Raw genomic sequence first — 12,213 nt, 5'->3', positions numbered from 1 at the left:
CTCCTGTGCAGCTGGGAAACTACTGCCACACCCCTCTGAGGTGAACTCCATGTGCAAAATTAACAAAGGAAAACACTTGGGTTCCGATGTTATAATAACTGTATATGTGTAGTGAGCATATGCAGCATGTGCTGTTTAGAAACCGCATACCTGACAGCTTTTCAGGCTCCATGCTACTACCATCTGACGATGACACCCAACCAAAAAAGCTACACCACCTTGAAAGGGGAAGAGAATAAAACGACAAAAAAAACAAACAGCTGTGAAATGCACACTGAACTGTGTATCTTACAGTATCTTGTAATCCACACAGAAGATAATAAAACCAGAGTGTATAATATTACATTTTTTTCATCTACCTGTTTTGCTGAAAATAAATAAATGCAAACCAGGTATGACACACCCACAAACTCGAATAAATATTTGCTCAGTAACACACTCATAAAGCAGCTGTGACGTTCGCGGACATTTTTATGTTTTGGTGCAATCATTTAGTGTGCAGCTTTCCTCTGGTTAATGCTTTCAAAATAAAGTGTTTTAGTCAGTGTGTGGCCCCGAGAAATGAGTTTTTATCCGGGGCAGAGGTAGCTAACTCATTCATACCCGGTGACACCTTTATCTGTCTGAAATCTAAAAGCGTGCATAAAGCGTACAGGGTTAACTTAAAGCGCTGGCGTCCGAGATTAGCCAAACTAAGCTAAGCTAGTGCCACAAGTCAAACTATTATCGTGTTATCCGAAAGCGTTATGGTTGCATAATGAATGACACCAAACACTCACAGAGAGAGAGGGGGACCTTAAATTCCTTTTAAAACTCCTACTAATCACACTGCTGCGCCAGCCAAAGGAAGCTCGACTTTAGAGGAAGCTCCAAACATTTCAAGGCTGGAGCGTGTGCGGGACTTGACGTGACGCTATAGTGGGACTGGCTTTTTCTCCACTCTGCCTGCATTCATAAACGGATATGATAAACCAGCTCTGAATGCACCGGAGCAGCGACAAAAGTCAGCTCTGACCATGGCGGAAGACGACGACGCTAAGATACGGATTTTACAGAGCCTGCGGGGTAAAATATGTAAGTGAACCGACGTTTTGAGAGTCTCGCACAGTGTGAGGGGGGGAAGGAGGTCGAGAGCTGTGAGACGGAGACCGGGAGGGGTGCGGTGTGCTATCAACAGTCGACTGAGTGAAGGCAGAGACAGGCGAGCTGGTTCGTCTGCTGGCTGGTGCCTAACGTCAAGCTAGCCTAGCATGCTAGTAGAGGCTACTAGCTTGTTGTGAATGCATTCATTCATCGCGCAGAGCCTCGCCGCCACCATTTAATACCCCCGAGCCTATTTTGAAACTGTGACTCTTATTTTTATTCGTATTATTTTTTTTGGCAGCTTGAAGCCAAGTTAAATCAGCGTCGGGCTAGCTACTACCACCAGCCTCTTCAGTCAGTCGTCACCAAGCTAGGAGCCCATTCAGCTATTCTCACTGCGGGCATCTACCAGTCAGGCAACTCTAATGCTAAATATTAGACGGCAATAACGTTATTTCCAGCTACAGCACAGACTTTAAACGCACATCGGATTGAAAGGCAGCAAAGCAGTGGCTGCTCAACCCTTTAAAGTTTCACGTTAGTTGCTCATTTTTAGCCGGACACCAACCTTAACTTAACTGGGAACCACTAACTTATTTTTGCTAATAAATCCAGTATTGTTTATTGGCGTTAAAATAAAAAATAAACCGGTTTCTTGAAGCCATTTCTGCGGTTTGAAATGCATGTGGAGGCTATCGTCATAAAAAAGATTATCGTGTCATCAAGTGCCACTAAATTACTGATTGAAAAACAGATGCTTGTTCCTTAAAAAAATAAATAAAAATAACATCGTAGTTACTTAAATGCCACAATCATCCCGTTTTTGTCAAACGTCCAAACTGGAAATCCCGACTTTAAAGTAAAATACCTCAGCAGAGCCTCGGTGTCCTCTCCTCGCGGGTCAGCTCCTGTGTGGGGGTATCTGCCTGATGGATTTATCGTTTTGTTTTCTACGGCTTCTCTCTACGAGCGTTTTAACCACCTTTTTTTAATGTTTTAAACGTTACACGAGTAGATTCCTTCATTGCAAGTTTTTGGTTTTAGATAACAGGGTACTACATATGGCGCAGTAGATTTGCTTATTTTCAGTGTTAATACCCATTCATTAGCCTTCATCCGCTTCCCCACCATCCTGTCTCCGTCTTCAGGTTTCGGTTTGTGTGTGGCACTGCTTCTATTAATCACATGAAATTTAACCGACTGGTTAAATGAATGCATTTGTATTTAATGAGAGCAATATTTATTACTGCTGTATTACTGAAATTATATCGTGTGTTCATTCTTTTTAATAGCCACTCGTGATACGTTTTCAGTTTCCAAATTGATAGTAGGCACTCATGAGTAATGGGTGAAATGGTGTGTATTTACTGTAAGACGAGTATAGGCCAGCTACCATGTAATGCTTGTATTGCTAGGAACACAATAGGAAGACAAATGTCAGTTTCACTACTATGAATTAATGAAAAAACAGTAAGCAGAACAAAATAGAGGAACTATCATGGCATGTAACTCACTTTGCAGTCTTGCGAAACTCCATTCTTCCTCGTTCACACTTTGTCCTTTTTCCTTTAGCCTACTTCAGTGGAGGTGGCATTGTGTGAAGATGTGTTTATTGTGACAAAAAAATTTCCAGTGTACTTTCATCTGTGTCCTTGTTTGATTCTCATATTAAAGGTCCTAGGGCTTACGCACCCTTTAGGTTGTGGTTTCTTTCCACAGGGAGACGCACTTCTGTTGTAGTGAAAATGCTATGAAAGGGCAAAGATGGATCAAGTGATGCCTTATGTGTTTGTCTTTTTTTTTCTTCTTTTGCATATGTGCTTCTGTGCCCTACTCCCACCACGACATCCTGGTCCAAGTTTAGTGACAGCTTGACCCTTTTCACTGGCCATTCCTAAGATTAGACACAAACCGCTATTAATAACTTGTTAAAAAGCTGATCTCACTGGCAGCTTTTCTTAATTAGGTCCCTACCTGGGCTTAGGGTACCGGTCAGCAGCTAGAGGGCTAATTTAGACCATCATGACCCCTCTAATCCAGTAAATGGCCTAAATATGTTACATTGTGAAGTTATTTATAGTGCTGTATTTTTGGTAACAATTAGCTGTACTGGAAATCAGCTTTACCCTATGTGGCGCAGCTTTTGTGAATTGTTTAGATATGTTGTACTAAAACTCCATGATATGTAATCTGAGCCTGCCTGCAATGATATGGAAGTAGTGTGTTACAAAGGTGTTTGTCATTTGTGAATCAGCGCTGTGCTGTCACCATTGGTTCTGCTGAGGAAGTCGATGTTTCATGTTTTTAACCACATTTGAGCATCAAGTCTACTTCAGCTACATCCGCTCTGCAGCCTACCCTGGCAACTGGCAGGAGTCTGTGTCCCCCGAATGAACAGGGGATGATGAACATCAAAGCAGAATTTTAAAAGTGTGCTGAAAACGACTGCAATCATAAATCTTCTATTAATTTAGGATTCCTGTGTGCTAAGTCGAGCAAATCAAATCACTTTAATGTAAACATAACGATTTTTTTGCTTGTTAGTAGAAGTGGCTGCAAAATTAAAAGCTTATTATTAATTATCAGACTGAAGATGTATTATTTAGAGGTCCAAACCTTAAGCTTAATTATATTAGCACATACATGGACTTATCACTAAAATTCTGATATACAATTGTAAACCAAAAGAGCTACAGAGGTGAAGAAATATTACTGATATTGCTACTTGTGTTGAAGACAGCTTTTTTTAAAATTTATTTTTTTTTTTTAAAAATATTTTTGCTATAATGCTAGGATGCTAATGATGTTCTGTTTGCTGCAGGTGAAGCTAAAAACCTGGGTTCTGTCTCGGGTCCAAATCGACAAAGGGATCTCTGTACTTTTTGCACCATAAGTCTGGATCAAGAGGAGGTGTTCCGCACTAAGGTGTTTGACAAGAGCGTCTGGTAAGCAGGATAATCTTGTACTAATATGCTGATTACAGCTGCAAATCCCAATGCCTTTTTGTCTTCTCTGTTTCAGTTAGGGTTGCAGTTTGGCACCTGTTACTGTGCTATCATATTGTGATTAGGTTAAACATTACTTGTATTAGTTTCATAAATATTAGTTACACATGTAGGCTTCAGTTAAATGCAACTACATAATCATTATGGCTGCGTGAACGCCGAGGTGGGAGACGGCTAAACATTAAGTTGACTAGATGCAGCTAAAGGAACTTAGGAGACTTTTTCTGATAGACTGTGCAGATTTTTTGTCTTTGCACTGATGTAGAGTACAGATTAGCTTTTTTTTTTTCTAGTCCACGGTGTCATTAAATCATTATAGATATTTATTAAACCTTTATTAATATAAACGTAGAATTGAAAGAGATCACAGTAGCTGCATCACAGATTTTGTGGAAGGCCAATAAAAATATGTGAAATGGTAGATGTGAAAGGTGTGAAAAATCTATTCTTACTCACACACATTGATAGACTTGTCACCTATAAAAGAAAGTTATGTTTCCTGATCATTGCAACACTTCAAAATGTCAACTTTTTCTTGAGAAAACAATGCCTTTCTTTTACAAGTAATGCTGGCTATTCAAGCAATCCAAACATTATCTGTTTCGGGTTTAGTATTTTAGTTTTGGTGTTTCCGCCTCACTGTAAACATTTTAACGTAGAAAAAAAATCTTTCTTTGGTTCATTATGTGCAGTATAAAAATCCTTTCCATCAAATAAAAAAAGCTCTTCTCCAGCTGCTGTGTATCATTAGATATTGAATACGTCCTGGTTGACTTTTCATCTTTTTCAGTCTGGTAAATGTCTTTGTTTTAAGTCAGTGTTTTACACCAGGATATTTGTCCTTAAAATGATTATTAAGATAATATTTAGACTTATGTTTTGGAGCCAATTTTAATTATTCAGCTATGCTGTCTTGAATTTATTGGTGAGTACGAGCCACGTGTACAAATACTAGGCATTTATTTGTGGGGTAAAAGTTTAGACTGCTTACTTTGCATGTCTAGAGTCATTAAGAACATTGCATTTGGCTGCTGTTACTTGTGTTTTCATATTTTAAGTTTTTCTTTTTTTTGTTTGTTTTAAAAAATAATTTCATAAAATAAAAAATCTCCTTTTGATCAGATTTTATATGGACAGAGTCATACTGTCTTTCATGGATGAAATGCAGTCTTTTGAATACTTAGAAGCTGTTGAAACATGACTCAGAGCTGTGTGTGTGTGTGTGTTCGGTTCCCTTTGAGCTGGGAAATGTTGTGTGATTCTGAGTGAAATGAGACATTATGCCATAGTTACATGTTCACAGCCAGTTCAGAGAAAGGTGTGGATATTATGAAACCTTTAAGGGTTTTTTTCTATATTGCTGCACATTTAACTTTAAACATAGTCCTGCCCTCTTTAGGCATTTCATAACTGTTCTTTTTTTTTTTCCTCTTTGTCCTGGTTTTTTTTAGTGCAGTTCAACAACAGTTTTAGAGGCTTTTTCCTCTGTCACTCTCAGCTGCACAAGTCCACTATTTATCGCATCTTAATCTATATGGGTATGCGCTCTGTTTGACTCATGCCTGGTGTGTATGTGCTCCAGCCTTCGGGTTTTAATAACTATGATTGCTCCCTTTTGTGGTCAATTGGCTTTCTCACTTTACTTGGAAACTAGGATGACAGCAGAGACAAGTGGGTGTATGGGTGGGTTACGGTAAATAGTTCTCTGATGTTAAAGAAGATATGTGGGTGTAAATTGGATTGGCTGGCCAAGCCCAAGGTGGAAGTGTTGAGAAAGATTACATCATTCAAGATGCATTAATGGACTGTGTGGCATTTGCATGTTCTCCCTGTGTGTGCCTGGCTTTTCTTGGTACTCCGGCTTCCTCCCACAGTCCAATTTTGAAAGTGGCTAAAGTGACTGAGAATGTAAGCCCATGCTAGCCCTATGAAAGACTGGCAACGTGTCCATTGTGTATCCTGCGTCTAAGTCCTATGACAGCTGGTATGGGTAGGTGAAAAGATTCCTACTTTATAGAGGCGGACAGATTAAAGAGCTACACATTAATAAATATTGATACATATGTGATTGTTTACAAGTCTTATTTTCAGTTTCTTTTTTTAATGAGGAAATATCATTGTAAATTTAATTTATTAAGTCATAAATACACCAACAAGCTCTACACACACTTTCGAGAGCTACTTATTTACAATGTGTTTATAATTGGCCTATCTATACCTAAAGCAAGTGTATATCTACTGAATACACTAAATACACTTTGACCTGCTCCCCTCAGGCAGGAGGCTCCGGTCCATTCGCACCAGAACCTCTCGCCATAAGAACAGTTTCTTCCCCTCTGCTGTTGAACACATGAACAATAACCGTATGACTGTTCCCACCACTAACACATGACCCTACGCTGTGTTCACTGCATCATTCCATGTTTGGCACTGATCACCACCTGCACCCATGTATATATCTATCTACTTAGCACTTTTAATTCTTATTCTCATTTTTATTTTCATGTCTATTTAAGCTTAATTTATAACAGTATTTATAACAGTATGTTTGCACTGAAGCACCGCAGCAATTTCCTAATGTTGTAAACCCGCTCAACATTTGGCAATAAAACCCTTTCTGATTCTGATTCTGATTCTGATTCTGAAATGCCGGCTGTCAATTAGTGCGCTATTACGTTTTTTTTGTTTTTTTTCTCAAGCATTGTCGGCTTCAATCTCAGTAAATCTAAAAGAGAAGGACTGCATTTTTTTACTTGAACATGTGGACAGTTTATCTAGCCAAGTACTGTTCAGTCTGTTTAGGGACAGGTGGGCAGGCAGCACATATTAAGGTAGCGTTTAACCTACAGTCTGCTAGCTGTTTGGCTCAAAGTCTTGGTCACGAGGCAGCTGAGTGGCAGAGATATTCTGACCTTCTCTCCATCCCCCAGTTTCTAAGGGGCAGTCAATCCTGTGGTGAATAAGGCATTTGACTGTAAGAGTGAATATGTTGTCTGTGTGATATCCCAGCAGTGTGCTACAAAGCTCTACAGGGTGTACTTGGCATTTTGTAATTGGATGACTATTGCAGAACACAGTATTGTGCAGAGGTCCGGAGCCACCCTTCATTTCTTTATATTTTGCTAGGAAAATAGGAAATGGGTGCAGCGTTTTACTGAAATGTGCAAACATGCATTGAAATACAATAAGGCAAAAAAATTGTTTGACTTTCAAGCTTGTTAGAATTGTACAATCTTTGGTATGACCACCTTTATTTTTCAACTCTCTTAGGCAGCTTTCTTATAATTTAAGTAGTCTTCAGGAATAGTTTTCCAGGCTTCCTGAAGGACATTCAAAGCTCTTCTTTGGATATTGGCTGACTTGCTCTGTTCTGTCAAGATGATCCCACTTTGCTCTTTGGAGACAATCCATGACTGATATTGTCCCACTGTGTGTTTTTTCTGTCCAGGTATGCTATTACTGCATTGCCAGGGCGTTTGGGATCATTGTCACGATGAAAAATAAAACTGGTGCCAATGAGATGCTTTCTATATGATATTGAATGGTGGTTTACATTTGATGGAACTTTTCTAAGTTAATAATTCCATCAATTTTGACATGGTCCCTTCCTAATTCTTAAAGACATGGATTTCAGATGCTGGTCGTCTGTTCTAGATGTTGTTTTTTTGTTTTTGTTTTGTTTAAGGCGTGCCACTTCTTCTTTTGTCTTCCACTTGTTGAAATTCCTCAAATTTTTTTCAACATCATAACAAGATGTGCTAAATTTTCAGCTAATAGCTCTGTGGGAATCACCTTTTTGATTCAAAAATACTTTTTAAGTTAAACTGTGTTGTCTTTTGGTATTTTTCTGTAGACGCAACTAAAGAAATGAGAACAAATTATTTGTTTTGTAACGGACTGCCAGTAACAGAGTGCCTAAAGATACAATTTAAAACTGGTTTGTTCAAGTTGTCTGTTATGTGTAGACACAACACTGGTTCATTCCTTGAGTTAGGTGCCTTTTTATATAAGTCGTGAGTAGGTTATGATTCATAGGTCAGTGTTAAGTAGGTTTATAAACATAAAAACATTCCTCTGAAAGTCATCAGGAAGGAGGACTAGACTGAAAATTTGTGAAAAAGCAGCTAATGTCCAAAGAAAAGCTCTGAAACATCGTCAGAGAACCTGGAAAATTAATTCTCAAGACCATTAAAAAAAATAAAAATATTTGAGAAAGTCTGGCAGTTTGGAAACAGAAATTTAAAAGAAATGAGGGCTGGCTCAAGACTTTTGCACAGTACTGCATTTCTCTGGTTGCAGCATTGGGCATACATGCAGAATTGTATCTAAATGTAACATTGTAACAATGTAACATGACAATGTAACACATTGTTCTGTGATCTCAGCTATTCACATTTTTGCATTTTAGCTCTTTGCATTTTACTCTTATAGCTTACTTGTCACAGTTTTTGCATTTAATTTTTAAAATGTAATTTATGGAAGACACAGGAATATAATGCAAGAGGGAAAAAATACATAGATTTTGATTTTTCTTAATAAAGTTACACTGTATGTTCAGGAAATCAGAAGAAAACTGGTAAAAGTGACAGATTTAAACCTACAAGATATCAAGAACATTCCCCTCAGTCACGATGAGTCATAAGGGCACCCTGTGTCGTCCACCTTCTGCTCAACCAGTTCATTTCCCAGTATTTTAACAAATTCTGGCGGTGTTTATGACAGTCATGTGATATTATTATTACGCTTATGTCCTGTTACAATGTTACATGTACTCAATAATTGCCCATTATTAAAATTACTACTTAACATGGAAAAATAACCCCAACCATGTTTCCACGGCACACACATGCACACTTGCTAGATAAAGAGATTTATTCTGTAGAGGAATAAACGTAATAATCACCACATCTACATTGTTGGTGAGTAAAATACAATATTAATAACTAGGAATGCACCAATTTGCCGTTTTTATTTTATTTTTCACTCCATGATTGTATGAAGTATGAATCAAATACAGTATAAAAATCAATAAAGCTGCAATTTTTAGACTGTACGTGACAAATGGATGCAAGTAAAAACTGTTTTTTACATTATTAACCAACCTATTGGTGCCCATTTAATAAAAGCTCAGCATAAAAGTCTCTACTGCTTTTTTTTCTTCTTCTGTCATTCATGGTGACAGTATTTATTTTTTTTCTTTATCTCATCCTCTGTTCTATTTTAGCGTCCCCCTCCCCACAACCACCGAGCAGATGAGCGATATATAAAATGATGCTGATGCAATGATAATGTGCAATAAAAGCTTTAAAACCAACTTAACAAACAGGAAATGGAAGAAAGGGAAAGTCGTCAACTGTAGTTGACTGCTGTTTGTCAATAAATCATAAGTAAAACATAAGCTACTACAGCAGTTAGCAGATTTGAAATTGTTCCAAAGTGCTGACTCGTTATTTTTATGTCCATTCATGCCGCTAACTCTTTGTCGATCAAAGTATACCCTCTGGGTTTACTAATGCATTGCCACTGATGTGTGACGTAGTAAACATTAACAATACCCAGAAGTCAATAGATCAGCCTGTTGTCACATTTACCAGTGCAGCTGTGCAAGTCAGCTTTGGTCCTATAGCAACTATCAGGTTTTGAATGTTTGGTCTTGTTTTAATGTGGAACATTTCTGCGTTCACAGTGATATCAAAGTTGTCTTTAGTTATTTTGAGTTGACACCCATAATGGCAAGAATTGCATAAGTGAGAGATTTTTAGACTGAAAAGTGAAACACAAACAGTTTCAGCCATAGAAAAAAGAAAATGCATCCCCTTTAAATTCTTAGATTTTGCATATCAGGGCATAATAAAAAATAATCTGGTGCTTGGCAGGTCTTCAAATTGGGTAAATGCAACCTAAAGTCAACTAGAAAACATGACCTGTTACACAAACGGATACCTAACAAAACCTAAGCTAAAATGCAGAAACGGTGTGAGTGGGAAAAACACTAAGTACACTCTATGATTCAGTAGCTTCTAGAACCACTTTTAGCAGTACGTTGAAGTCATCATTTTCTGTATGACTTTATCTGTCTTACAGAAAACGATTGCACCCTCTCTTTACGCTGTTGCTTCAGTTCATTGAGGTTTGTGGGCATTCGTTTATGCACAGCTCTGTTTCATCCGGGTTGAGGTCTGGACTCTGCCTGGGCCATTGCAACACCTCGATTCTTTTCTTTTTCAGCATTTCTACTGCGCATCTGCTGCTGTGCTTGGATCATTGTCCTGTTGCACAACCCAGTTTCACGACATTATTTCATCTGGGATTAATCAAGAAGTTTGAATCAGAATCAACCAAGCTCTCGCTGTCTGATGGTCTCACATTTGACTCTGGAATACTTTAGTATACAGAGGAGTTCATGGTTGACCCAGTGACCTGTAGCTGTAAAACAAGCTGCAATCATTAGCCCTCCTCCACCATGCTTGACAGTTGCTGTGAGGTGTTAACGCTGATATGCTGTGTTTTCACCATGCGTGCCAATGTAGTTTTGCAAACCTTGCCACCATCTTCTCGTCTTTCCAATGAAAATCTTTCCAAATAAGCTATACTTGTTCATTCTTTTTCCAAATTGTACTGTCACAAACTGTAGCATTTGTCCTGTTGCCTAAGAACTGTAGAGTCTGACATGTAGCTCTTTGGTTTTTTGCAGTCTGTGAGCATCGCACAGTCTGTTCTTAAGGCGAATTTGCCCAAATGTCCACTCCTAGGAAGACTGGCAACTGCCTTTTATGGTTTCCACAGTGAGAAATGATCTTTTAAATGGCAGAATGATGGTCTTGTAACCCTTCCCAGATTGTGGAAGAGAAGTAACAGTTGCTTTGAGACAGTTGCTGATGTCTCTCATTCTTGGCATTGTGTATACACACACCTGAATGTTCAAGTACGTCTGCTTACATAGAGGTGCTCACACTTGCTGATGATCATTTAATCAAGTGCATTTGATTAACTGATCATCAGGCTGCTACTTGCATAGAAACAGTACTTAATTTTATTTATTTGTTACAAAATACTTCTGCGTTTTGTAATTCCTGTCAAATAAATATTGAAATGGTGCATTGCAGGTCAGTTTACCTCACAGTAGAACCTTTGACCACTGACTATACTCATTCTCGCTTGTTCCCTTTTCTACCAAAAGAGATAACCTTGTTAGCTAATTTAGACCTCTCCCTTTTACAGCCCTTTCTACGGAGAGGACTTCTACTTTGAGATCCCACGCCCATTTCAGTGTTTATCCTTCTATGTTTATGCCAAGAGTGTTTTCCAAAGGGACCTACCTGTTGGTGAGTAACATTTAAGAGGACAAGCAAGTATATTTTCTCATCTCGATGAATGTGTTGATTTTTAACGTGTGTGTGTGGGTTTGTGTTGCTTTCTCTTTTAGGCAAGGTGTCCATCCGGAAGGATGACCTATGTAAATACAGTGGGAAGGAGAACTGGTTTAGCCTTCAAACAGTAGATCCTAATTCAGAAGTCCAGGTAATTTCTAGGAAAGCTGATGACTCACAAATGTAAAAATTTGACCCTGCTGTATTTGACCCTTGCCCCCTTTTACTGCAAGGTTACTCATACTGCATAAAGTTCCACTCGCTTGGTCATCAGCACAGCACAGTTAATGATGATAGTCTTTTACAGCTCACAGTACCCCAACATAGCGAGCAGGAAATCTGCTCGCACGTAGTCAGAAATTTGCATGCAGATAAGATCATTTCCATGTCAAAATAAGGCTTAATAACCTTACAAACTCAACTCTTCTCACTAACATCCGGACTGTCACCATCCAAAGAACACACTGTCCGAGTCTTTTTGCATGGAAATAGAAAAGCAATACGCAAGTGTCCAGTTTATTAGTGGCAGACTCTTAATGTCATCGCACGATGGCAGCTGAAAAAAGGCAATGTTTGTGGCACAGAAGTAAAGACATTTGTCTAACTGCACATTTAACCTGTTTAATAGACAGCAAGAAGCTTTTTAACCAACACCACCAGAAAAATATAATTGCTTCCATAACTGATACTATTTCCCCCCCACTTGTTTTGTTCTAGCCATCTTCATGATTTAGACTAAAAGTCTTAAAATTTGT

The 12,213-nt window shown here is 38.5% G+C and overlaps 1 protein-coding gene across 3 annotated transcripts in view; it reads left to right on the top strand.

The window, feature by feature from the left end:
- Positions 1 to 626: 626 nt before the first annotated feature.
- rasa2 (RAS p21 protein activator 2) overlaps positions 627 to 12,213 on the top strand; it is a 32,090-nt gene continuing 20,503 nt past the window's right edge. For 2 of the 3 annotated variants that reach the window (XM_085245375.1, XM_085245374.1), the window contains exons 1-4: positions 627 to 1,074; positions 3,905 to 4,028; positions 11,310 to 11,413; positions 11,515 to 11,609. In XM_085245375.1, the coding sequence (XP_085101501.1) occupies positions 1,017 to 1,074; positions 3,905 to 4,028; positions 11,310 to 11,413; positions 11,515 to 11,609 (381 nt within the window). In that variant the 5' untranslated portion in view covers positions 627 to 1,016. The remainder of the gene's footprint in view (positions 1,075 to 3,904; positions 4,029 to 11,309; positions 11,414 to 11,514; positions 11,610 to 12,213) is intronic. The other variant, XM_085245376.1, reaches the window with a different exon arrangement.

The sequence above is a fragment of the Mchenga conophoros genome, linkage group LG14, assembly GCF_057382185.1.
Source record: "Mchenga conophoros isolate Kocher_MC1m ecotype Shallow Benthic linkage group LG14, M_conophoros_male_GT1.1, whole genome shotgun sequence".
Lineage (NCBI taxonomy): Eukaryota > Metazoa > Chordata > Actinopteri > Cichliformes > Cichlidae > Mchenga > Mchenga conophoros.
This window is presented reverse-complemented; position numbering and strand designations above follow the sequence as displayed.